We start from the raw sequence: 27,029 nt of genomic DNA, 5'->3' as shown, positions 1-27,029 counted from the left end.
AAAAAAAAAAAAAAAAAAAAAAAAAAAAAAAAAAAGAAAGTGAAATAATGTGTACCTTAAAATTGATGAGACATTAAATATTAGATAAGGATGATAATGAACCTTTTTCTTAAGTTAAATAAGGAAGAAATTCATGGGAGTTTATATTTAAATTCTGAATAAACCTGGCAGATTATACACACACTTAAGCTGTTCTTCCCTGAAAGTTTTTTTTTTTTTGGGGGGTGGGGGCGAGTACCAGGGATTGAACTCAGAGGCACTCAACCACTGAGCCACATCCCCAGTCCTATTTTGTATTTTATTTAGAGACAGCACCTCTCTGAGTTGCTTAGCGCCTTGCTATTGCTGAGGCAGGCTTTGTATTCTAGAGTCTCCTGACTCAGCCTCCAGAGCCACTGGGATTACAGGTGTGTACCACCGTGCCCAGCCTTAAAGTTTACTAGAAGAATAGTAATGGGATTTTACAAGACGTATAAACCTGCAAGGACAAAGAGAACAGGAGAGGATACCACAGCAGGAGATAACTGTCAGCAATTTTTAGGAAATATTTGAATAACTCTAGAGAAGTTTTGGTATTTGGTATTGTGTAAGAAATAGTGACAGAATTGGTAATTGTTTGTAAAGTGGTTGACAAGAACTGGATATTGTTTGTAAGTGGAAAATTACAAATAAAAACATGAAGCAGTTAACCTCAGAGGAAACAGGAAAAAAAAAAAAACAGTATACAAGAAAGGAAGGCATAGTACAGCAGTGCCTTAGTTGTGAATACTGTTTACATGCTTATAATAATGTAGAGAATTGATTAAATTTTTATTGAAGGATTGAAGGAAGAGGAAGTAGGAGTATTTGGGTGTTATATGAGAGCTAAAGCTCAATGTTTGTAACAGTAAATCAACAGTGTCTGAAATTGGTAAGTCAGAAATTATTAGTGTAAGCTTGACATCTAGAATTATTGAAGGATTATCATAAAAAACTGCTTTAGGTGCTTAAAAGTAGCTGCCTCTATGGAATGAAGCTCTGGATTAGACTACTGTTTTTATTTACTTTATTCATTTTTTATTTTTTAAAATATTTGTTTTAGTTGTCAGTGGACCTTTATTTTATTTATATGTGTTGCTGAGAATCAAACCCAGTGCCTCAAAGCCAGGCAAGCACTTTACCACTGAGCCACAACCCCAGCCCCAGGAAACTACTGTTTTTATTAGGAGCCTTTTAGTAGTAGTTTTATTTTAAACTATATGCATTTTTACTTTAATAAATTTTTTTAATTAAGAACAAAAGGAGTCTAGTGTGGTGATATTTATATTTTCCACTCAGGGATAGTCCAGCAATATAATCTTAATTTGAAACGAAATAGGAGAGAACATTTTATTGCCTCATGTGGAAAAGAGCTCATTTAGAGTTGCTGGAGTTGATAATCACTCTGACCCACCTCTGCCCTGAGGAAATATTTATCAAATATTTAAGTACTATTATGAGACAGACACCATTCTAGGTATTGGAATTTGAATAAAATAGATGCAAGTATTTTTACTTGATCATCAGAAAAAATTAGAAAACCTTTTCCCTTAGCTAAATAACCCTTTAAGTTATAGTCCACCCCTGGTATCCTCAGGCATTTGTTTCAGGACTCACCCCCCCACTCATGGATTCCAAAATCTGAGATGCTTGCGTCCCTTCTATAAAATGCATAGTATTTGCATGTAGCCTGCCATGTCCTTCTGCATGTTTAAATCATCTCTAGATGATATCTGATACAATTTAAATGCTAAGTAAACAGTGTTATACTCTATCTTTTAGGGAATAATGACAAGAAAAATCATCTGTACATGTTCAGTACAGTCACAATTTTTTGGAATATTTTTTTGTCTGTGGTTGGTTGAATCTGCAGATGCTAAACCCATAAACTAGGGAAACTGGATAAACCAATGTTTGTTATTTGCACTCTTTACTTCTGCCCCAGCTTTTTTAAAAATTTGGCCCAGAACAGCACAACCTTGTGATGATAAATAGCAAGTGTTCAGGTTCTTCAGGGCATTGCATAGCATTTCTTATTGAGCATTCTCTCTGTACTTCCGGTCTTCTGTGCTCAAGTTAGCCCCACTTGTATGGCTAATTTTAGGGAGAGACTGGCATAATCTTTCCACTGAACAGGCCATGGCAGGATATTGATATCCTTGTGTGGTTCTTAGAACTTACAGCTAAAGATACTAATACCAATGATACTAATAGTGACTATATATACTTTAAAAAATTCTTAACATCTGTTATTTCATTTTGTTATCATTTAAGAGATGAGTGGGGTTGGGGATATAGCTCAGTTGATAGAGAGCTTGCCTAGCATGCACAAAGTCCTAGGTTCAAACCCCAGCACTGCTAAAAAAAGAAAAAAAGAGAGAGAGAGAGAGAGAGATGATTATTATTTATGTTCTACAGACTGTGAGAGTTTCAGTGACTTTCCCAAGTGCATTATAGTAGGTGACTTTTGTAGCTTTTTTCACTGCTGTGACTAAATGATCTGACCAGCACAATTATAGAGGAGAAAAGACTTATTAGAAGGCTGACTCCATTCCTCAGGGCTTGAGATGAGGCTGAACATCAGGGAGGAAGAGTGTGGCAAAGAAAAGCAGCTCACATCATCAGGAAGCAGAGAGAGAGACACAGAATCTCCACTCTCCAGATACAAAATATATACACCAAAGCCATGCCCCAGTTCCAGTCTCCTCCAGCCACACCCTAAAGGTGTTCTGACTACACATATCACTTACTATCTGGACTGTACATTTTTGCCATATCATTATTACCTTTAATACAGTATTATGTATTTCAGTGCTAATTGTTTTCACATGGATAAATTTGCCAGAATTTAAGTCTCTTGATAAGAGAAACAAAATTCTTCACATGCCTTTAGTACTCTTTAAATACTAGTTATTCCAATAAATATACCCATGTGGCAGTTCACTGTGATGGTGATGATCCAAATGGATATAAGTTTTTCTGGGAATGCATCTGTCTCTTTACTTTTGTCAAAAATATACTTGATAATGATTTGCATATTCCCTTCTTCCTTGCCTTTGTCTTGGTGGCAGGCTGTCGATGATGTGAAGAAAGGTTACATCAAAGCAGAGGAAAAGTCTTACCAATTACAGAAACTATACGAACAAAGGAAAATGGTCATGGTAAGTTAATGTCTCCATAATGCTTTTATAAAATGCCCCTTTTACCTCTTAAACCTATTGTTCCAGTCATTTTTGAAAGGTACTACAGCCTGATATGTGACTTAACTAACAAAAAAAAAAAAAGAAAGAAAGAAAAAGGAGGGACATGTTGATATTGATGCAGTCAGTTGTAGTCCTCCATTTAGCACACAAAAAGCTTGGACTAGCATACATAGGGATATAATTTTTATTAATAATAACTAAACGTTATTTTTGATAAAGAAGCACTAAAACAAAAGAAGTACAAAACATTACAATATGCTAAAGATAAAATTGTGTAAGAACTGACATTTAGAATTTTTTTTTTTTTTGTTACTTAGGATTGAACCCGGGAGTGCTTAACCACCTAGCCACATCCCCAGCCCTTTTTAATATCAAATATTTAAATATTTAATATTTTATTTATTGCTAAGTTGCTTTAGGTCATCACTAATTTGCTGAGGCTGGTTTTGAACTTGCAATCTTCTTGCTACTGTCTCCCAAACTGCTGGGATTACAGGCGTGTGCCACTGAGCCCCACTAGATTTTTTTTTTTTTTGAGTACCAGGGATTGAACTCATGGGCACTCAGACACTGAGCCACATCCCCCAGCCCTGTTTTGTATTTTATTTAGAGACAGGTCTCACTGAGTTGCTTAGTACCTTGTAGTTGCTGTAATCCCAGTATTTTGGGAGGCTGAGGCAAGAGGATCTAGAGTTCAAAGCCAGTCTCAGCAACTACCCAGCTAGATTTTTCACATTACAAATTATTTTAATTGTGATTTAGCAATAGAAAACAATTTGTTTTTACAACTGTAACAATTTGCATTTTGCAGTTGCTTAGACATTTATGCTTAGTAGTGCTTTGTTTTGTCTGATATCCTAGAGTTATGGTGTTTGATTTGGCAGCTGCTAGTCTCATGTAGCTTTTTAAATCTATATTTAAATTCATTTAAATAAAGTAAAATTTAAAATTCAGTTCTTTGATTGTGCTAGCCACATTTCAAGGGCTAAGTAGTCATATGTGACTAGTACCTGCCATATTAGAAACACAGGTATAGAACATTTTCATCACTACAGAAAGTTCTGTTGGACAGGGCTACTTAAGGTGTTCCTTAAAGTTTTAAAGTTTGTTTTTAATTTGCATCTGCTGTAAATATAGGAATGGAAATTGTCAAAAATTAGTAAAGAAAACATAAAAATTTCCACTCATATCATCTTAAAATTTCTCTCTTGGCAGATTCACATGTAGTTGAAATTTTTCCAGTTATTTTTCATGATTTCACACAGGGTAGTACTTCCATTTGTAATGATTCTGATAGCTCGCTTGAATTATTTTGTACCTTTATATACTTTTTATGAGGGGATGTTCATCTACTTAAATTATTTGAGTTGGAGTAAGACTGAAGAGTGCAAATGAGTCAGCCATTGACCTTAACTCATAATCTCATATCTAGATAGGATATCACATATCTGATGAAAAGCAATAAGTCTTTTTGGCTCAGAAAATTTCCAAAGATCAGGGAGCTGTCTTACCAGTGTTCTACATATCAAGACGCTGAAATAGAAAATGCAGAAATCTTTTAAATATAATTAAATCTTGGCAGAATTTTGGGGAAGGGAATTTTTCTATGTTTGAGACAGGATTTTAAAATTCAACTTCCACCTGTTTTTTAAGATAATGACATTTTCTTCTATATATTAATAGATCATTCTAACCAATACTTTTACATCTTTTTGGTGAAGAGGGCTAAATACTAAAGGGCCTAAACCTTTACAGTAGTTCTTCGATTTTGCCAAAACCAACAGTCTCCCTGTTCCTGAAAAGATAATAGAAATCAAAGTAGTTTCTCGATATATATTGTTTCTTTGTATAAACAGTACTCCAAACACTATCCTTCTATTTATGTGTTCAACAAAAAATACTTCTTGATCTCCAGGTATGTACCAGGCACAGTGCAAGGTACTAGAGAAATAAATAGGTTTGGATTGTTCTTTGGCAAAATATAGAAAATCTGAATTTAATTAAAGCACAGAAATCTATTATGAAATCATTTTTAGACTCGGTTTTGTAATTTCATAACCACCCAGTTAAGAACTAGAGTTCAGTTGATACACAGATGTTTTCCCATGAGTCATTTTAGGCATGGAGTATAAAATATGCTTAAACATTTATGGAATTCTGTTGTGTTGGAAACTTAGCCAACATATAAGTATATATTAATCACATATTATTGCAGTTAGATTTTGAAGGGAATCTCACCAAAGTTTGAATTTTATGTATTGAAGTATCTGTGTTCAAAGATAGCCTAGCTAATATCAGCTTAGACATACAACTTCAGAGCCCATAGGTCCTGGTGCCACTAACTACAACAACTTAGTGTGGTTTGATAGGACTACATTTAGGCCATATCTCTACATTTAGTTGCCAAATCACCATAAGACCTGCAGCAACTAACAAGATTCTCAGTTTTAGTTTCTTTCCCATAAAATACCAATATTCAGTAGAATTTTGACAAAATACTTCAGGATTCTTAGTCAATTAATAAGTTTTGTGTACATTCCCCATGTCCTTCAATATAGAGGACAGCTCATATCCTTGCTATAGTTTGTAATACCCAGTGTCATCAAAAACATTTTTTGTTATTTTCTTATTTACCAAGTTAAATGGAATCTCAAATGTAGATTATAGGCATGTACCACCACACTTGGCAAAAATTCATCTTTCCTGAATTTTGGATCTATATTTAAATGTTTCTTCTTTTTTTTTTAATTTTTAAAATTTTTTTTGTAGTTGAAGATGGGCAGCATGCCTTTATTTTATTCACTTATAATGTACACATCTCTTTTCCTTCCCTGCTTCTTCCTTACTCTTACTTCTGCTCTTCTTTCTTTTTCAACTCTTATACAAACAATAGACATGTATAAATTATGCTTTGCTTATGTTGAAGTGGCCTGATTTTGCCATTATTGAACTGGAAGAGTTTTTATATTACTGTTTCTCAACACAGTCTGTAATGATTTCATACAAGGCAGTATGTATGAAAGTCAGTGTTTCTCAAAGTGTGATCCCCAGCCCATTTCTGTGGAAATCACTTTGAAAGTCCCTTAAAATGCAGATTTTAACCCTACCTCACATTATTAACCCAAAGCCTCTGGGAAAGTTGGTTTCCAAGAGTTCTCTCAAGCCTTTGTTTCAATTTTAGACCTAGTTTGACCCTTGGCAGGTTGAGGAGCACAGAGAGTTCAGAATGGACCTTGACTCATTCCCTGAAAGTGTTCTATTAAAATACTGAGTCTCTGTATTAATAACTGACTATTTCTGTATTTACCTGTCTTGCTGAATATCAAACATTTATAAAATGTCCCTTTCTTCTTCTCTGGCCTAAATGGGCCACTAAATGGTATGTGAATATTTAACTATTCAATACTTAACAGTGAAAGAAGAATTGACAAGATAATTTTGTGTTTTAAATGTGTTATAAATGTGTCTGAAAGCAAAAATCTGTGTGTGTATGTGTGTGAGAGAGAGAGAGAGAGAGAGAGAGAGAGACAAAGACTAGGAATTAAACCCAGGGGTACTCTACCACTGAGCCATAATCCCCAGCTCTTTTTATTTTTTTATTTTGAGACAGGGTTGACCTGAGTTGCCCAACCCAACCTTAAACTTAATCTTCCTGCCTTAGCCATCCTAGTAGCTAGTAGCTCGGATTATAGGCATGTACTACCACACTTGGCAAAAATTCATCTTTCCTGAATTTTGGATCTATATTTAAATGTTTCTTCTTCTTCTTTTTTTTAATTTAAAAAAAATTTTTTGTAGTTGAAGATGGGCAGCATGCCTTTATTTTATTCACTTATTTATATGTGGTGCTGAGAATCGAACCCAGTGCCTCACACATGCAAGGCAAGCACTCTACCACTGAGCTATATCCCCAGTCCCTCCCAAAGGTATTTTGCTTTCAAGAACTACATATTTGAATGTAGAGGGACAGAGCAGCCTTTGGATTCAGAAGGGAGGCAGAGGCACATGAATTTTGTGCTGGTACTTACTGTGCTAAGCCCTTAATAAACATTCTCTTTTCCTCTTTGTAATAATCTTGAAAGTGTTATCCCCACTTTACAGAGAAGTGGGGTCTGAGAGATTAATATTTTTTCCCAAGATCATGTAGCTTGTCAGAAGATCTAGGGGCTGGGACTGTGTAGCTCAGTGGTCGAGTGCTTGGCCTAGCATGTACTGTGTCTGATTACCAGAATGAAAAAAAGAAAAAAAAAAAAATGAATTTGAGTCCCTATCTGTCAGGCTCCGATGTTTGTGTACCCCTGTATCAGAGCAGAGAGGGCAGTAACACTGTCCTTTATTTCCAGAGACAGAGGGGAAGCCCCCCTGGTAGAATAACTTTTTTAAAGTCACAAAGGTATTCAAGGTACGGAGGGCTCCACATTTTTTTCTGATCTCTTTTCCTAATCCCTTTGCTTGCATCTTTTTTTTTTTTTTTTTTTTTTTTTTTTTTTTTTTTTGTGGTGCTGGAGCTTGAACCCAGGGCCTTATGCTTGCAAGGCAAGCACTCTACCAACTGAGCTATCTCCCCAGCCCTTGCTTGCATCTTTCTTTCTGAAAAACTTGTATAGTACAGTTCCCAGTTAAGAATATAACAGAAATGTTTGTCAAAACAGTAGTGGTAACTGGGCACAGTGGCACATGCCTGTAATCCTAGCGACTCAGGAGACTGAAGCAGGAGGATCAGGAGTTCAAAGCCAGTCTCAGCAACAGCTCTAAGCAACTTAGTGAGACTCTGTCTCTAAATAAAATACAAAATAGGGCTGGGGATGTGGCACATGACTGAGTGCTCCTGAATTCAATATTCAATCCCTGGTACCTCCCTCCAAACACACACACACACACACACACACACACACACACACACACACACACACACATACACACACACACATAGTAGTAGCCTCTCATAGAAGAGATCTCTCGACAAACATGTCTATGTAAATCCACTCACCCTTTTTTTGTTTGTTTTTTTTTCTAAGGATGTGAGCAGAGCTAATCTTTTTGTTTTGTTTTTGTTCTTTTTAGTTAAACATGACAGTAGAGTGTATTTTGAAATATTGTACATACATGGAATACAACTTCCTATTCTTGTGGTTGTACATGATGTGGAATTACATTGGTCATGTATTCATTGATGAACATAGGAAAGTAATGTCCAATTCATTCTACTGTCTTTTCTGTTCCCATTCTCCCTCCCTTTTCTCCATTCCCTTTTGTTTAATTCAAAGTACTTTTATTTTTTTTCCTACCCTCCTCCCTTATGGTGAGTTAGCATCGACATATCAGAGAAAACATTTGGCCTCTGGTTTTTTGAGATCAGCTTAATTCGCTTAGCATAATAGTCTCCAGTTCCATTCATTTTATTGGCAAATGCCATGATTTCATTTCTCTTTATGGCTGAGTAATATTCCATTGTGTATATATACCATATTTTCTTTTTTTTCTTTTTTATTTATTTATTTATTTTTTTGATTGTAAACAAATGGGATACATGTTGTTTCTCTGTTTGTACAGGGTGTAAAAGCATACCATTTGTGTAATCATTACATAGGGTAATGTTGTTTGATTCATTCTGTCATTTTTTCCCTTTCCCCCCACCCCTCCCACCCCTCTTTTCCCTCTATACAGTCCTTCCTTCCTCCATTCTTGCCCCCCTCCCTAACCCTAACTCTAACCCTAACACTAACCCCTCCCACCCCCCATTATGTGTCATCATCCACTTATTAGCGATATCATTCGTCCTTTGGTTTTTTAAGATTGGCTTATCTCACTTAGCATGATATTCTCCAATTTCATCCATTTGCCTGCAAATACCATAAATTTGTCATTCTTTATGGCTGAGTAATATTCCATTGTATATATATACCACACTTTCTTTATCCATTCATCAATTGAAGGACATCTAGGTTGGTTCCACAATCTGGCTATTGTGAACTGAGCAGCTGTGAACTTTGATGTGGCTGTATCTCTGTAATATGCTGATTTTAAGTCCTTTGGGTATAGGCCAAGGAGTGGGATAGCTGGGTCAAATGGTGGTTCCATTCCAAGTTTTCTAAGGAGTCTCCACACTGCTTTCCAGAGTGGCTGCACTAATTTGCAGCCCCACCAGCAATGTATGAGTGTACCTTTCTCCCCACATCCTCGCCAACACCTGTTGTTGCTTGTATTCTTGATAATCCCCATTCTAATTGGAGTGAGATGGAATCTTAGGGTGGTTTTGATTTGCATTTCTCTTATTACTAGAGATGTTGAACATTTTTCCATATGTTTGTTGATTGCTTGTAGATCTTCTTCTGTGAAGTGTCTATTCATTTCCTTAGCCCATTTGTCGATTGGATTATTTGCATTCTTGGTGTAGAGTTTTTTGAGTTCTTTATAGATTCTGGAGATTAGTGCTCTATCTGAAGTATGATTGGCAAAGATTTTCTCCCACTCTGTAGGCTCTTTCTTCGCATTGCTGATAGTTTCCTTTGCTGAGAGAAAGCTTTTTAGTTTGAATCTATCCCAGTTATTGATTCTTGCTTTTATTTCTTGTGCTACGGGAGTCCTGTTGAGGAAGTCTGGTCCTAAACCGACATGTTGAAGCTCTGGACCTATTTTTTCTTCTATAAGATGCACGGTCTCTGGTCTGATTCCGAGGTCCTTAATCCATTTTGAGTTTAGTTTCGTGCATGGTGAGAGATATGGGTTTAGTTTCATTTTGTTGCATATGGATTTCCAATTCTCCCAGCACCATTTGTTGAAGAGGCTATCTTTTCTCCATTGCATATTTTTGGCCCCTTTGTCTAGTATGAGAAAATTGTATTTATTTGGGTTTGTGTCCGTGTCCTCTATTCTGTACCATTGATCCACCTTTCTATTTTGGTACCAATACCATGCCGTTTTTGTTACTATTGCTTTGTAGTAGAGTTGAAGATCTGGTATTGCGATACCCCCTGCTTCACTCTTTCTGCCAAGGATTGCTTTAGCTATTCTGGGTTTTTTATTCTTCCAGATGAATTTCATAATTTCTTGCTCTATTTCTGTAAGGTACATGATTGGGATTTTAATTGGAATTGCATTGAATCTGTATAGCACTTTTGGTCGTATGGCCATTTTGACAATATTAATTCTTCCTATCCAAGAACATGGGAGATCTTTCCATCTTCTAAGGTTTTCTTGAATTTCTTTCTTTAGTGTTCTGTAGTTCTCATTGTAGAGGTCTTTCACCTCTTTTGTGAGATTGATTCCCAAGTATTTTATTTTTTTCGATGCTATTGTGAATGGGGTAGTTTTCCTGATTTCTCTTTCTGAAGATTCATCACTTATGTATAAAAATGCCTTAGATTTATGTGCATTGATCTTATATCCCGCTACTTTACTGAATTCACTTATGAGATCTAAAAGTTTTCTGGTGGAATTTCCTGGTTCCTCTAAGTATATAATCATATCATCAGCAAATAGGGATAGTTTGAGTTCTTCTTTTCCTATTCGTATCCCTTTAATTTTTTTGGTCTGTCTAATTGCTCTGGCTAGAGTTTCAAGGACAATATTGAAAAGAAGTGGTGAAAGAGGGTATCCCTGCCTTGTTCCAGTTTTTAGGGGGAATGCTTTCAGTTTTTCACCATTTAGAATAATATTAGCCATGGGCTTAGCATAGATGGCCTTTACAATGTTAAGGAATGTTCCCACTATCCCTGTTTTTTCTAGTGTTTTGAGCATGAAGGGGTGCTGTATTTTATCAAATGCTTTTTCTGCATCTATTGAAATAATCATGTGATTCTTGACTTTAAGTCTATTGATATGGTGAATTACATTTATTGATTTCCTGATGTTGAACCAACCTTGCATCCCTGGGATGAAACCCACTTGATCATGGTGCACTATCTCTTTAATATGTTTTTGTATGCGATTTGCTAAAATTTTGTTGAGAATTTTTGCGTCGATGTTCATTAATGATATTGGTCTGAAATTTTCTTTCCTCGATGTGTCTCTATCTGATTTAGGTATCAGGGTAATATTGACTTCATAGAATGAGTTTGGGAGGGTTCCCTCCTCTTCTATTTTATGGAATACTTTGAGAAGTATTGGAATGAGCTCTTCTTTAAAGGTTTTGTAGAACTCAGCTGAGAACCCATCTGGTCCTGGACTTTTCTTTGTTGGTACGCCTTTGATGACTTCTTCTATTTCATTACTTGAGATTGGTCTATTTAAATTGTGTATGTCCTCCTCGTTCAGTTTAGGCAATTCATATGTCTCTAGAAACCTGTTGATGTCTTCGAAATTTTCTATTTTGTTGGAGTATAGATTTTCAAAATAGCTTCTAATTATGTTTTGTATTTCAGTCGTGTCTGTTGTGATATTTCCTTGTTCATTCCGAATTTTAGTGATTTGGGTTTTCACTCGTCTTCTCTTTGTTAGTGTAGCTAAAGGTTTATCAATTTTGTTTATTTTTTCGAAGAACCAACTATTTATTTTGTCAATTTTTTTATTGTTTCTTTTGTTTCAATTTCATTGATTTCAGCTCTGAGTTTAACTATTTCCTGTCTTCTACTACTTTTGGTGTTGGTCTGTTCTTCTTTTTCTAGGACTTTGAGCTGTAGTGTTAGATCATTTATTTGTTGAGTTTTACTTCTTTTATTAAATGCGCTCCATGAAATAAATTTTCCTCTAAGTACTGCTTTCATAGTGTCCCAGAGATTTTGATATGATGTTTCTTTGTTCTCATTTACCTCTAGGAATTTTTTAATTTCCTTCCTAATATCTTCTGTTATCCATTCAACATATAATAGCATATTGTTTAATCTCCAGGTGTTGGAGTAGTTTCTGTTTTTTACTCTTTCATTTATTTCTAACTTCAATCCATTATGATCTGATAGAATACAAGGTAGTGTCTCTATCTTCTTGTATTTGCTGACATTAGCTTTGTGGCATAATATATGGTCTATTTTAGAGAAGGATCCACGTGCTGCTGAGAAGAAAGTGTATTCGCTCTTGGTTGGATGGTATATTCTGTAAATGTCTGTTAAGTCTAAATTATTGATTGTGTTATTGAGATCTGTGGTTTCTTTGTTCAATTTTTGTTTGGAAGATCTGTCCAGTGGTGAGAGAGGCGTGTTAAAATCACCTAGTATTATTGTGTTATGGTCTATTTGGTTTTTAAAATTGAGAAGGATTTGTTTGACATACATGGATGAGCCACTGTTTGGGGCATAGATGTTTATGATTGTTATATCTTGCTGATTTATGCTTCCCTTAAGCAGTATGAAATGTCCTTCTTTATCCCTTCTGACTAACTTTGGCTTGGAGTCCACATTATCTGAAATGAGGATGGATACTCCAGCTTTTTTGCTGAGTCCATGTGCGTGGTATGTTTTTCCCCATCCTTTCACCTTTAGTCTATGGGTATCTCTTTCTATGAGGTGAGTCTCTTGCAGGCAACATATTGTTGGATCTTTCTCTTTAATCCAATCTGCCAGTCTATGTCTTTTGATTGATGAATTCAGGCCATTAACATTCAGGGTTATTATTGAGATATGATTTGTATTCCCAGTCATTTGGTTCATTTTTTAAATTTTATTTATTTATTTATTTTTTGGACACAACTTGGTTCCTCCTTTATTTGACAGTTCCTTTAGGGTAATTCCTCCCTTTGCTGATTTGCTTCTTTGTTTTTTATTTCTTCCTCATGAAATATTTTGCTGAGAATGTTCTGTAATGCTGGCTTTCTTTTTGTAAATTCTTTTAGTTTTTGTTTATCATGGAAAGATTTTATTTCATCGTCAAATTTGAAGGTAAGTTTTGCTGGGTATAAGATTCTTGGTTGGCATCCATTTTCTTTCAGAGCTTGAAAAATGTTGTTCCAGGCCCTTCTAGCTTTTAGGGTCTGGATTGAAAAATCTGCTGATATCCGTATTGGTTTCCCCCTGAATGTAATTTGGTTCTTTTCTCTCACAGCCTTTAAAATTCTGTCTTTATTTTGTATGTTCGGTATTTTCATTATAATGTACCTTGGTGTGGGTCTGTTGTAATTTTGTGTATTTGGAGTCCTATAAGCCTCTTGAACTTGATTTTCCATTTCATTCTTCAGATTTGGGAAATTTTCTGATATTATTTCATCGAATAGATTGTTCATTCCTTTGGTTTGTTTCTCTAAGCCTTCCTCAATCCCAATAATTCTCAAATTTGGCCTTTTCATGATATCCCATAGTTCTTGCAGATTCTGTTCATGATTTCTTACCATCTTCTCTGTTTGTTCAACTTTGTTTTCGAGGTTAAATATTTTGTCTTCAATATCTGAAGTTCTGTCTTCCAGGTGTTCTATCCTATTGGTTATGCTTTCTATGGAGTTCTTAATTTGGTTTATTGTTTCCTTCATTTCAAGGATTTCTGTTTGGTTTTTTTTCAATATCTCTAACTCTTTATTGAAATGATCTTTTGCTTCCTGAATTTGCTCTGTTAACTGTCGATTGGTGCGATCATTCAATGCCTGCATTTGCTCTTTCATCTCATCATTCAATGCCTGCATTTGCTCTTTCATCTCATCATTTGCTTCCCTAATCATTTTAATTATGTACATTCTGAACTCCCTTTCTGTCATTTCTTCTGCCATGCTGTCGTTGGATTCTATTAATGTAACAACATCTAGATTTGTTTGGGGCATTTTCTTCCCTTGTTTTCTCATATTGTTCATTAATCAGTGGGTCATTAAGATATTGCAGATTTCCTCTATCGACTTATAATGTCCCTGAAGATTGCTAGTATATCCCCTCTTATCCTTCAGTAGCCTGCAGTCTTGGAGGAAGTTGATAATGCGGTGCTCCACAAGGAAGCTGCCTCTCTAGGGGTGGTGACCCTCAGGTGGCGTATATTCCCTGCTAGTGGGCAGAGGTGCCTCCACTTGTTGACCAATGGTCATCCAAAGGGGAACTAGGCTGCGGGGTGAGGCAAGGCCTGTTTGTGCCTGTGTCTCTGGTTTTACCATCCTTGTGGGAAAACCTCACCCGGTGGGGAAGACTCACCTGGTGGGGATGTCTCGCTGGTCAGTTCCCCTCCAAGAGGTTCCCCTCAATCTACAACTACCGCCTGGGCTGGACTGTATTCCTCTGCAACGTTCCCAGAGGCCCGGACCTACCTCCTGGGCCTGGGAGCCTCACCCTTCGCAGGCGAGTCTCCTTAGGCTTCCTCTCCTCAGAGGATCTGCCCGAAGTCCTAGAACCTTCGCTCCGCCCCTAGGCGTGTCTCTGTGCGGCTCTTCCACCAAGAAGCCGGTCCTGGAACCCTGCTCTGCACCTAATCACCTGGCTATGCGGCCCCTCCTCTGAGCCGCCACCTGGAGCCCCGTACAATAGCTCCGAGACCCAGAGACCCGCCACACACCACTTCCTCCAGACAGCCGCCCGGTGTTCCGACACAGTCACTAGGAGTCCAAGCAACTCACTTCGTGTCTCCTCCTCCCGCTAACCGCCCATAGCCCTAGGCAGTCACTCCGAGTCCAAGTGACCCGCCCTGTTCCTCCTCCTCCTCAGGGTAGCCCCCCAGGTGTTCAGGCGCGGTCGCTCAAGCGACCCACCGCGCTCCTCCTCCAGGCAGGCCACCGGTGTTCAGGAGCGGTGGCTTTGAGTCCAAACAACTCACCACTCGCCTCCTCCTCTGGCAACCGCCTGTGGCTCTGATGTAGTCACTCCTAGACCAAGCAACCCGCCGCGCTTCTCCTCTTCCTCCAGGCAACCCCCCGGTGTTCAGAAGCGGTCGTTCCTGGTCTAAACAGCTCACCATGCAGCTCCTCCTCAGGCAGCCGCCCGGAGCCCCAGTGGTTGCTCCGAGTCCAAGCACTGTGCTGAGCCGCCTCCTCTACAATGATCCCAGTTGTCCGTGTTTACCGCTCCAGCGGGGGGAGGGGCGTCTCGCCGATCAACTCTACTTCACAAAGTTCCCTGCGTTCCGGGGCTACCGCCCCATCCGGGACACCTCCCCAACGGGAGAGATTCACCCGGAGGCTTTGAGTTGGTCCCAAGTCTCTCACTATCTCCTCTTTTGAATCCTGCATCCTGGAGCAACATGAAATGCAGCCGCCCTCTAGTCCGCCATCTTGAAAACCCCATATTTTCTTTATACCATATTTTTCATCTGCAAAGGACACCTAGGCTGGTTCCATAGTTTAGCTATTGTGAATTGAGCTGCTATAAACATTGATGTGGCAGAGTCACTATAGTATGCTGATTTTAAGTCCTTTGGATATATACCAAGGGGTGGGATAACTGGGTCAAATGGTGGTTTCATTCCAAGTTTTCTGAGGAATCTCCATACTGCTTATCAGAGTGGTTACATTAATTTGCAGTCCCACAGCAATGTATGAGTGTGCCTTTCCCCCACATCCTCACCAACATTTATTGTTACTTGTATTCTCAGTAATTGCCATTCTGGCTTGAGTGAGATGAAATCTCAGTGTAATTTTAATTTCCTTTTCTCTAATTGCTAGAAATGTTGAACACTTTTTTATATTTGTTGACTGACTGTATTTCTTCTGTGAAGTGCCTGTTCAGTTCCTTTGCCCATTTATTGATTTTTTTTTTTTTTTGGTGTTAAGTGTTTTGAGTTCTTATATATCCTGAAGATTAATGCTCTATCTGAGGTGCAGGTGGCCAAGATTTTCTTCCATTCTGTAGGCTCTCTCTTCACATTCTTGATTGTTTCCTTTGCTGTGAAGAAGCTTTTTAGTTTGATACCATCCCATTTGTTGATTCTTGATTTTACCTCTTGCATTTTAGGAATCTTGATAAGGAAGTCAGTTCCTAAGCTGACATGATATAGATTTGGGCCTACATTTTCTTCTGTTAGGTGCCGGGTCTCTGATCTAATTTCTAGGTCCTTGATCCACTTTGAGTTGAGTTTTGTGCAGGGTGAGAGATAGGGGTTTGATTTCATTTTGAAACATATGGATTTCCTTTTTCCCAGCACCATTTGTTGAAGGAGCTATCTTTTCTTCATTGTATGTTTATGGCACCTTTGTCTAGTATGTCTCTGTGTCTTCTATTCTGTTCCATTGGTCTTCTTGTCTGTTTTTGTGCTAATACCATATGGTTTTTGTTACCATAGCTCTGTAGTATAATTTAAGATCTGGTATTGTGATACCTCCTGCTTCATTTTTCTTGCTTTGGCTATTCTGGGTCTCTTATTTTTCCAAATGAATTTAATGATGAGTGGAGCTAGGGCTCCATGATCTCCACTGGCATTTGCAGAAATGTTAATATTATTGAGTAGAAATGCTGCTTATTAAAGCATGTCAGGATTTCAGATGACTTCTGAGGAGGTCATGACTTGGATTGGATGCTGAAGGCCTGGTTGCAGAGAACTCACTTTCCCATTAACATTTTATTGTAAAAATTTTTCAAATACAGTAGTACAGTAAGCTATTACTACCTTCACCTCCCTAGTAGCCAGGATTACAGGTATGCACCACCATACCTGGCAAAAGTTCGTGTTTCCTGATTTTGGATTTATGTTTAATAAATAGTACTTATGCACCCATTTCTAGCTTCAGTAACCGTCACCTTTCTGCCATTCATGTTTGATCTATTTTAGTCACAGGCTTAATTTCCCCTGGAGTGTTTTTTCTTTGTTTTCCGTGCTAGGGATTGAACCCAGAGCCTCAGACATACTAGGGAAGTGCTCTACCACTGAGCTACACTTCCATCCCTTCTGGAGTTTTTAAAAGTAATTTCCAGGACAAGGGATGTGGCTTGGTGATAGAGTGCTTGCCCAGCATGCATGAGGCCCTGGATTAAGTCCCCAGCACCACAAATAAAATTTCCAAATATATTAATTTATAGGGTTTTCTTGAGAGAAAAAATGGTTGAACCCTCTGCCTAATAATGGAGCTTTAAAATTTTTTAAGTTATCATTTATTAAATACCTAATTATGTACCAAGTACTATGCTAAATACTTTATATTTAATACTCACGATAATATTATAGGTGCTGTTACTATTTCCCACATTATAGAAGAGGAAACTAAGGTTCCTGGGATTAATTTGCCTGAGTTCAAGTAACTTGCCTAAGTGTAGCCTGTTAGGAAATAGTGGGGGTCAGATTAGATTCCCATCCCTTAGGAAAATAGAGAACCAGACTAAATGGTGTTGTGAAGTACTTTCTAGCTTTGGGGGTCTTGATGACAGTGTCTCTTTTTGTCTTTTACTTACATGTCTTTAAGTAGAGAGAAAAGAATTGGAAGTATGGAGGCAGAAACTGGGAGTGAGTAAAGGATTGTGGTGGAGTCCTTTCCCGACTGAGGGAGAAATATAAGACGAGAGGGCAGGTCTTTGGGTTGTTGGGTGAGATTTGTTCCTTCTCTTGCTTTTCTCAGCAGCTCTGTTCTGTGCTTCAGTTTCATAATAATACTGTTTCCCCTTCCTTTTTGCCTAGTACCTCAACATGCTAAGAACTTGTGAGGGCTACAATGAAATTATTTTCCCCCACTGTGCCTGTGACTCCAGGAGGAAGGGGCACGTTATCACAGCCATCAGCATCACGCACTTTAAGCTGCATGCCTGCACTGAAGAAGGACAGCCAGAAGTGAGTTTAGCATGAACTGGGGCTTGGAGCACTGCAGATGGATTCACTCGCTTGCTATGTTTTAGTTCCTCTTTGTGAGGAAAATGAAATCCAAATGGTGTTTTGATTGGGGTCAATAAATAGGCACTGGATCCACACTGTTCCTTAACTTCATTGGCTACCTCTGCACTGACATTATTCTTTTGTCACTGTCTGATCCTCCAAATGCTGCAGCCATCTCCATTTATTTCTCTTCTGCTACCTAGCTCAGACCCCCTGCCCCCCGCCTAACCTCAGCTCCCAGCATTCTCAAACTCAAACTGTAGTCCTTACTCTCTTGTTCTTGATTGTCCAGAACCAAGTAATAGCGTTTGAATGGGATGAGATGCAGCGATGGGATACGGATGAAGAAGGCATGGCATTCTGTTTTGAATATGCACGAGCAGAGAAGAAGCCCCGATGGGTTAAAATCTTCACACCATATGTGAGTGGGAGATGGGGAAGCATACTCAGGGAAAGTAGGCTGGTAAATATATAAATGAAGAGAGAGACAGAGAGACAGACAGAAAGACACAGAGTTTTCTTGAGATGGAAACCTTTTTGAATTCTAGAGCCCCAGGTTCAGCCCATATTTCCTTGAGGCCCTATCAGAATCAGCAGTTTCACATCCCACTTGACTCACAGAGTTACCACTAGGAGGAGCTGGAGAACAGAAGATGACCAGGCCTGGGGGTTTGTGGTATTGTCAGGGTTTTCTCTAGACTGAGTGGGTTTGGAAGATGGGGTGACTGGCTCTGAGAAGTAGTAAGTATTGCTGGTTTTTTTTTTCCCCTAGTTCAATTACATGCATGAATGCTTCGAGAGGGTGTTCTGCGAGCTCAAGTGGAGAAAAGAGGTAATTCTAAAAAATCCTTGAATTAACTTCTTTTTTCTTGTTTGTTTATTTAAAATTTATAGGCCCATGGGCAAATATGCAGGACCCTCACCTCCATTTCTGTCTTTCTAGGAATATTAGTTAGAGACTGGTTATCTCATGTGAGCCAGAACATTCTTCCAGCAAGGCTGGCTTCTGGATGGTGAATGGGCTATGCAAAAAAGCCCTCCTTCTTCCCTTGTCTAGAGGGTGGATGTTGGCTACAGGCTCTTCCATCTCTCATGACTTCATGGACTCTCTTCTTCCTGTTTTGTTTCATTTTGCTTTTAATCAAATCACCTTCCATGTTGTTCCTGACCCAGAAGGGCAGCTGTCCTCAGATTTCATTGACTGGATGAGTCATGATAGAGTCTTTCTACATGAACAAAGAATGTGTATGCAGGGGGAAAGTTTTTGCTACTACTGTCTGTAGGTGTCAGTACTATAGCAGAATTTAAAATATTATAAGTAGGTAGGGACTGGAGATTCAGCTCAGTGGTAGAGCACTTGCCTTACATATGCAAGGCTATGGGTTCGATCCCCACCACCACCACCAAAAAGAAAAAAAAAAATACAAAAACAAACCTAAAAATTAGCTACTGTTCTCAAAGAAAAACACAATCAGGAGGTTAAATCAGAATCTGAAAGTTTATATTCTTCATATAGCAAAATGAACATTGGATTCTGGGACTCATATCTAGGTTTTCTCCTAGCTCTTTTTTCTATAATTTTGAGTAATCTCCTTAGATCTGAGTTTTCTTTTCTATAAAATAGGAAAATTGAACCTTAGATCTGAGTTTTCTCTTCTGTAAAACAGGAAAATTGAGCCAGATGATTAATAATCAAGGGCCTTCTGGTTCTAAAAGTCTGTGATTCTAGATGGGAAGATGTATTAGGGGAAGAGGCCAAGCAGATGGAGTCATCCAGTCATATATCATTTTAGTTTCTGTTGAAGATTGTCTCAAGATTGGAGGAGATGTAGCTTCCCCAATAACTCTTTTCTCTTTTTCCTTTCAGAACATTTTCCAGATGGCAAGGTCACAGCAGAGGGATGTAGCCACCTAGCCTTCCCTTATCCCCTTCCCTTCTCGTCCCCTTCCTCTTATCCTTTTCGTCTCCCATGTCAGACAGAGTAACCATTAACACAAAAGAAGAGAAAAAGGAAAAAAGTCATTATATTCAAAAGCCCTAAACTAAATGTTATTAATAACTCCCTCTGAATTTAATGTATCTGGAATTGAGCTGGTAGAGAACAATAATAGATTGGTCAGTACCAGAAATCCACTGAGTTAAGACAGGAAAAGAAATAAGCCCAACCAACTCGCCAAAGGTATCTTTATCCTTTCACCTGGGCCTCATATCAACAGACTCTCCTTGTACTATATTTTTAAAACTGGAACTATGAACTTCATCCATTTGCACTGTTCAGACATATATATGTATGTATGTAAAAAAATTATATATACACAAATTAGCTGCACGTATATACATATATATATATTTCTTTTAAAATTTCATATTGATGGCAGTACCTTTTTTAGCTTGTGTTTTTACACACCTTTCACTAGAATTCATGACCTCTCTCTTGCTCTCTTTATTTTGAAACAAACTTTAAAAAGGAAAAAAAAAATTACAGGGAAAATACCTCTCCTCGTGAAGGACTCGAAAAGTTTACAACCTGCTTGGGTTTTTTCCCCCCCTTTTTTGTATCGAGTACAGTTTCTGGCTCATGGGTTGCCATAGAGTCTGAGGAGCAAGGAGCATAGTGTCTTTATCTTCTAAGAAGGTGCTGGGGAGGAGAAAGAGGTGTGTTTTTCTACGACAGCAAGGCTACAGATCTGCAGGGAGAGTCTAAAAACTTGATGTGATCTCTTCATTCCAGGGCAGTTTTCCTGGTCCATGTCTCTCCCATTCATGGCTTTTAAGCCCATTCTGCATCTCTTTTCTGCTTCCCTAGGGCAATTCATATGCTTTCCCTTAACTAGCCCAGAGCAGAGTTGAGCATGGACTCAGGAAGTTGATGCCACAGGAACCTGAAATCCAACCTTCTCTGCAGCAGGGAGGGTATCAGTGACCAGAGGTGAAGCAGATACCTTAGGCATGAAGGTTGGACTTACAGAGGGAAAAGGAAGGAAGTGATGCCACATGTACAAAGGTTTTACCTGCTCCATTCCTTCTGAAAATGACCCATAACTGTTACATTCTTTGTAACTTCCTTAAGCAGCAGTGTTGGGGAGGGATCTGACAATATCTTCAAGGCCTTAAGGGAAAGTTGGAATGGGTCTGTGGTCTGTGCCAATACCATGGCCTCTCTAAGCCAGCTAAGAACCCAGGAAGGCATGGTATTATGGTAGCTTTGGGTTGGATCACCACCTTTTACTTCCACCTTGGAAGGAAAACCTTTTTGTCCCTCTAGGTTCCTCATCTGATTTTGCAGTTAGACCTTTTGAGACTTAAGAGCTAGATCCCAGGATTGGAAGCCAGGGCTGATAAGCAGGGTAACAGTCTCAGCTCTATACTCTATCCTGAGCTCTATACTATTGAGTGAGAAACACTAAGTCAGGTTCAGATGCAACTGAAACACATCTTTGAGTCTTCTTCGTTTCCCCCTCTTCTTTACCTTCCAAATAAAAACCTCCACAGGATGACATCCTCTGCTTTGTCTGCCAGGGAAGTAGTCAGAATTGGTTGTAGTCAGCTGCACTGAGCAGTATGGGGCGATTTGAAGTTTCTCTTTTGTAACTTGTTTTTACTGATCATTGTGAGGTCACTTTTCCTTCCCTCTCACCCTGTTATCCTGGCAGCCACTTGCCCCAGGGAGGTGTGGATGTATACAGGATATCATGTCTTCCTCCCCTTCTCCAAACCCAGGTGGAATCAGGGTACAAAACATAAGAATGCTGAATGTTTTAAGTTGCAGAGGGTACTCAATGATCTGAAGGCTTTAATATAGAATTGATTCCTTTTGGCTTAAATGAATTTAATAAAGAGCCAACGGACCCTAAAAGAAGATATGTTTATTTCCACTTCAAGATGCTGAAGAGGCTTTTGACACCAGCTTTGTTTAAACTGTAAAAATAGCAGCAATGCACCCCTACTTCCTCATAGTGGGAAAGGAATGAACAAACCGAGAGTCTGTTTGTCAGCCTGAATGCTGACCTCCCATTGAGACAGGGATTTGGAGGTCCCTCAGAGTGGGCAGATAGTGCCATGTTCCCTTTCTGACTAGCATTCACTTGGTTCTGTGGAGGTTGGGTGGAGGGCCTCACAGATAGTTAGCCTGTTGGCAAAATCTGTTGGCCTATACTTAGGGCTGTCTAAAAACAAAGCACCCAGCTGCAGCAAGCAGGTGGGAAGGAGGGAGGCCTTTGGATGGCACTTTATCTTTCACGCACATCAGGCCTCCAGTGATGGAGGCAGAGGTCACTGTGGCTGTGGAGGTCCATAGGATTGAACCCTTCTTTGCATGAAGCAGTGTTAGGTGTGACTCTACTTCCCCCTTCCCCTGCACTTCCTTTCTCTAATCCCTGCTATTTCTCTTAGCCCTGGCTTCTGCCCAGGGAGGTGTCTACCCAGTCTTTTTTTGCAATTTGTCTCTGGGAAATGGGATTCCCCCTCCCCCAGCTTCACCCCAGCCGAACCACAGGATCTTCCTGGTTTCCCTCCTTACTGGGTTGCTCCTCTGGGGCAAAAACTCAGAGCTTTTTATGGAACAGCAGAAATTGTAGGCCCTGAGAAACCTGTCCCTGTAGAAAAGTTCCCTTGGGCCATGCTTTGAGCTTCTGCTCTTTATATTTTTATTCTATTCTCCATTTTTCTGCCCTCCCCTTGCCCTAGGCCTAAGCTCAGCACAGGTACAGATACGTGTGTGCTCAGGGCAGCTCCTAAGCCTGGACAGAGCTCTCAGGGAGGAATTAGCTAAATATTCCAACATCCTCATGCCTGGCCCATTTAGTTCTTTAGTTACCCAGGCCAGTAGCTTTGGGTTATCCCCTTTTGAAGCTCCAGACCCAGTGCTTGGAACAGCAAAATAGGGCACTGACAGGAGGTGACACTTTCTCTCTCATCTCAGAATTTGCCAACTTGTAGGCCTAGCTCCTTAGAGGCAGTTTTCTTGAAAGGAACTGTGTGCTAGCTGACCTGAAGTCTCCAGACGTGGAGGACCACTGTGCTCTCCCTCCCTCTACATCACGCTGTCTGGCTGGACTGGCTCAGCAGTAGACCTGAGCACACTACTGCTCCTTTACCAGCCTCACTGGATCACACTGGCTTCCTTTGATGGGGGTTGATGTGACTGAACACTCAGAGAAGGAAGTGAGGAGAACACAGGCAGGGGAGTGCTTCTGTAGCCCTCCATCTTCTAGTTTTAACTGCTGTCTTCCTTTTCCCCTAAACCTGAGCACATCATGCCAGTCCTCTTTCATAGCAAGACAGCAGCAACTCACTCCTCAGCAATAATCCAGGGTGTGTGGGAGCTTAGGGCTGTGGGGAGGAACAGAACCAAACAGGGGAGTGACATGGGGTGGGGGGTACTTGGCCAACTGCTAAACTTGGACACCAATTTTATTTTATGCCCATTTTAAGCTGGTGAGCTGGGCTTCGGTTTTTCCCAGGCCATGCACACTTTTAATTTATTTGAGAGAAACTCTAATTGTATTTTCACTGCAGTATCTTGTATTTTTTATTTGTGATTTAAGAAATGTGAAGAGAAAATACACAGACACATAATGGCTAACAGTGTTTCTTTCATTCCTTGTTCTAGAGCTAACCACTCTAAAATTGTTTGGTAATGTCACTTAGTGTAATTAATTGTAACATATTCTTTTAAATAAATTGATTTATTGATGAAACAATTCTTTGGTTTCCTAGACTACAAATCCTTTGGGTTGTGTGGGAAGAGGGAAGAAGGACCTTTGAGATTTGAGTTTAGCGTGGTCAATTTGAAAATGAGAAGGAACGTCTAACCAGTTTTTATCTAACCCGATAACTAGTGGGGCAGTCTTTGGAAGGCAGGGCATGAAGGAGAGTGGGACAAAGAGAAGCCAAGGAGGTCCCTGATTTGCAGTTCTGTTCCCAGTAGATCCTTTGAAAATTCCTTTTTTCTTTCAGTTCTCAGAGTTGATTGAGCTTGCCCCTCCTGTCTGCCAGTCTACACAAAATCCTGTGATTCACAGGACTCCCTTCCCAACTGAATACAGATAAGACCTGGCAGAGCCCTTGGGATAGATTTTAGCACTGGCCGCCCCACCCCATCCTATTCCACCCCAGCAACCCTTAAAGACTTTTTCATTTTTCAAGGAGCTCAGGAAGATTTTTCTCCTGGGGATCTGAACTGAAAAGTACACATCACCCTTAATGAATGCTTGTAAAATACTAGGCACTTGGGGTGGTTGTATCCCCCTTTCTGCCCACCTTCCTGATAATGAGGGTAGTCCTGATGCCTTTTGCTTTTACCGAGATGTTTTGGGTGTTGGCTCCTGCTCCTCTCTGTGTATTAGTTTATGAACTGAACCTGCTCTGAAAAGCATTTGTAGTGGATCAGACATTTTTATTGTTTCTATAATCTTCATTTAATATTATTTTTATAATCCCTGACCATGTACTTTTGATACTTACCATAAGAGTAAGGAGCAGTTTGATATTACCTATTTTGGGGGTGGGGATTACTGGGAATTGAACCTGGTGCTTTACCACTGAGTTTCATTTTGTTTTGTTTTTTTAAATTTTGAGACAAGGTCAAAGTTGCTTAGGGCATCATAAGTTGCTGAGACTGGCTTCCAACTTGTGATACTCCTGCCTCAGCCTTCCAAATCACTGGGATTACAGGCCTGTGTCACTGTACCTGGCTTTCAGTTTGACATTTTCTTTGACTTTCAGGGTCTTATGTACCCAGGCATTGAATATTTGGAATCTGATAAATATTACTATGTAAATGGGAAAAAAATTTAACAAGGAAAGAAGTAGAAAGTGGGATTACAGAATTAGAATTATAGAGGTTAAGGTCAACAAACCTTTATTAAATATCTACCATGTACTGGGCATTATATTAAGAAACAACAACAGATACAAAAGCAAAGAAAAACATTCTGCTCACTTGAAGCCTCAGAGGAATGAAACATTCACGAATGACCATAATGCACAGGGGCAGGTTTCAGATTGATGTAAGGACTAGAAAAGGAGGTCAAGAGATGTGTGGAAGAGGGCATAAAGGAAGTCTTCGTGACCAAAGTAGTGTTTAGGTGAATCATTTAACATGAGCAGCATTTCATCAAGGAGCCATCCAGCAAACATTTGTTGAATGGTTATGTGTCTGACACTGTAGTGACGGAATGAAAACAGAAGAGGGTCCAGGTGTGTGCCACACACCTGTAATCCCAGCAACTAGGGAGGCCAAAGCAGGAGGATTGATTGCAAGTTTGAGGGCAGTCTCAGCAACCTAGTGAGGCCCTCAGCAATTTAGCGAGACCCTGTCTCAAAAAAGGGCTGAGAATGTGGCTCAGTGGTTAAATCAGCCCTTGGGTTCAGTCCCCCCCAAAAGAAAGAAAGAAAGAAAAGAGGGTGAAAAAGAATCAGGTTTGTCTGGAGAACTCCAAGCAGTCCTATTTGAACAGAGCTTAGACCATGTGTAGGAATGAAGTGAAAAGTAAGAACTTAGGAGAACCTTGGTGCCAGGGAGGTATGAGGAGGGAGAGGGGGTGGGGGAAGAGGAAAAGAAGAGAGACAAAGTTTTGTTTTTTTATCAGTTGCAGCTAATAAGTAGAAGGAGTGGATAATTGGAAGGAAATAAATAAGAAAAAATGGGAAAGTAAAACCTTTCATGATTTAATAACATGGAATTTATTTATAATGAGAGAAGCAAAAGACTCCAAAGGTTTTATGTCTGTATGACTAAATATAGAAATATTTAAGAGTCGAGACTTTTGGGGAGAAACTGTTTTAGCCTTGGACTATTTAGGCATGGGTGGGAAATCCAGTACAGATGTTAGCCATCATTTAATTATTTCCTAAGCACCTTGCAGTGGCACATACCTATAATAGTAGTGTTCTGGACACTGTCCAGGGTGATAGGGATACAGTGGTGAACAAGCAGTGATTTGGACATGGACCTAGCTGAGGCTTTGCAGCTGGATTGGATATGAAATGTGAGTGAAAGGGGAACCCAAATTTAGGCTCTAGTGGGTACATTGAGAAAAGGTAATAACAAAATTTAGTTCAGGAGGAAATTCAGTTTAGGAACATATAGCTGAACACATAACACCTTTTTATAAGGCGGGTGAAAGATTGCAGTATATTGGAGAGAAACTCCAATTATGAGGAAGCTGAGTCCTTAGGAAAACAGAAAGGGGTCAGAAGACAGGGTTTTATTAGAAACGGGAGTTTGGGTCTCTGCAGTGGAAGTTCTCAGATTTGGAGAAGAGAAGGAGGCTTGGCTATGAAAGGGAGTTCCTTCAGTCTCAAATACTGTAAGCCAAACCTGAGAAAGACTTTGAAATTTTAGCAAGAGAATTAAAAGACAAAGGAAACTCTGAAAAGAGGCCATGGCTCTCAAGCCAGCAGGGTCCAACCCCAAAGGAAATGGAGACACCTCTGTTCTGTGTATACATTTCAAAGCCCTAAAAATATAGAAAGGGGAATGAGAACACATTGAAGAAATTGTTCAGGGCTTTCCCTTGCGCACCCCCTCCATGGTTTTATCACCTTAGTCTGCCTAACCTCAGTCTGCCTAAATGTGTTTTCATTTCTACAACTGAAACTTTCCCCTATCCCTGTTATTAACATGCCAGTTCTACTCTTCTGCCTCGAGAAGTTATTTTCCTGCTTTTTATGTTATTAATATTTGAACATAGCTTGATTGTCATAAAAGAACAAACAGACAATAAAGGTAGTCACTGTGTTTGTGTGAGGGGCTGCCACACCTCAGCACTGCCTGAGCTTGGGAAAGACAGGCGGAAGGAGAGGACTCCCTAGTGTAACACCCCACCTACACACCTGTATCCCAGGAGAAAGCCCACCAGACAGTTTCTCTGGGAGAGGCTCTTGGTCTAAAACCTACCTTTCATCTTTCTGTTCTGACTCACAAGCTGCTGAAACTGAGACAGCTCAAGGATAAATTCATAAATACTAAATACCAACTCCTGCTGGTCCTCTTCTTAGGCTTCTTCCCATCTCTGACAACACACACACACACACACACACACACACACACACACACTACTGTTTGAGATTTTTAGATGTCATGAACTAGGCTAAGATTCTACTGAAAGATCCCATCATTGATCTCTACCAACCCAAGTACTGGGTTTTTTCCCCCTGAAACCACATCC

General features: G+C 39.4%; 1 protein-coding gene across 1 annotated transcript in view; it reads left to right on the top strand.

The window, feature by feature from the left end:
• Window positions 1–23,559, top strand: part of Snx27 (sorting nexin 27) — a 79,281-nt gene extending 55,722 nt beyond the window's left edge. Inside the window, exons 8-12 of the mRNA XM_047565912.1 lie at window positions 3,090–3,179; window positions 17,664–17,813; window positions 18,148–18,276; window positions 18,628–18,687; window positions 19,723–23,559. Coding sequence (XP_047421868.1) covers window positions 3,090–3,179; window positions 17,664–17,813; window positions 18,148–18,276; window positions 18,628–18,687; window positions 19,723–19,770 — 477 coding nt within the window. The 3' untranslated portion in view covers window positions 19,771–23,559. The remainder of the gene's footprint in view (window positions 1–3,089; window positions 3,180–17,663; window positions 17,814–18,147; window positions 18,277–18,627; window positions 18,688–19,722) is intronic.
• The last annotated feature ends 3,470 nt before the right edge of the window (window positions 23,560–27,029 follow it).

Source organism: Sciurus carolinensis, chromosome 1 (genome assembly GCF_902686445.1).
Source record: "Sciurus carolinensis chromosome 1, mSciCar1.2, whole genome shotgun sequence".
Taxonomy (NCBI): Eukaryota; Metazoa; Chordata; class Mammalia; order Rodentia; family Sciuridae; genus Sciurus; species Sciurus carolinensis.
This window is presented reverse-complemented; position numbering and strand designations above follow the sequence as displayed.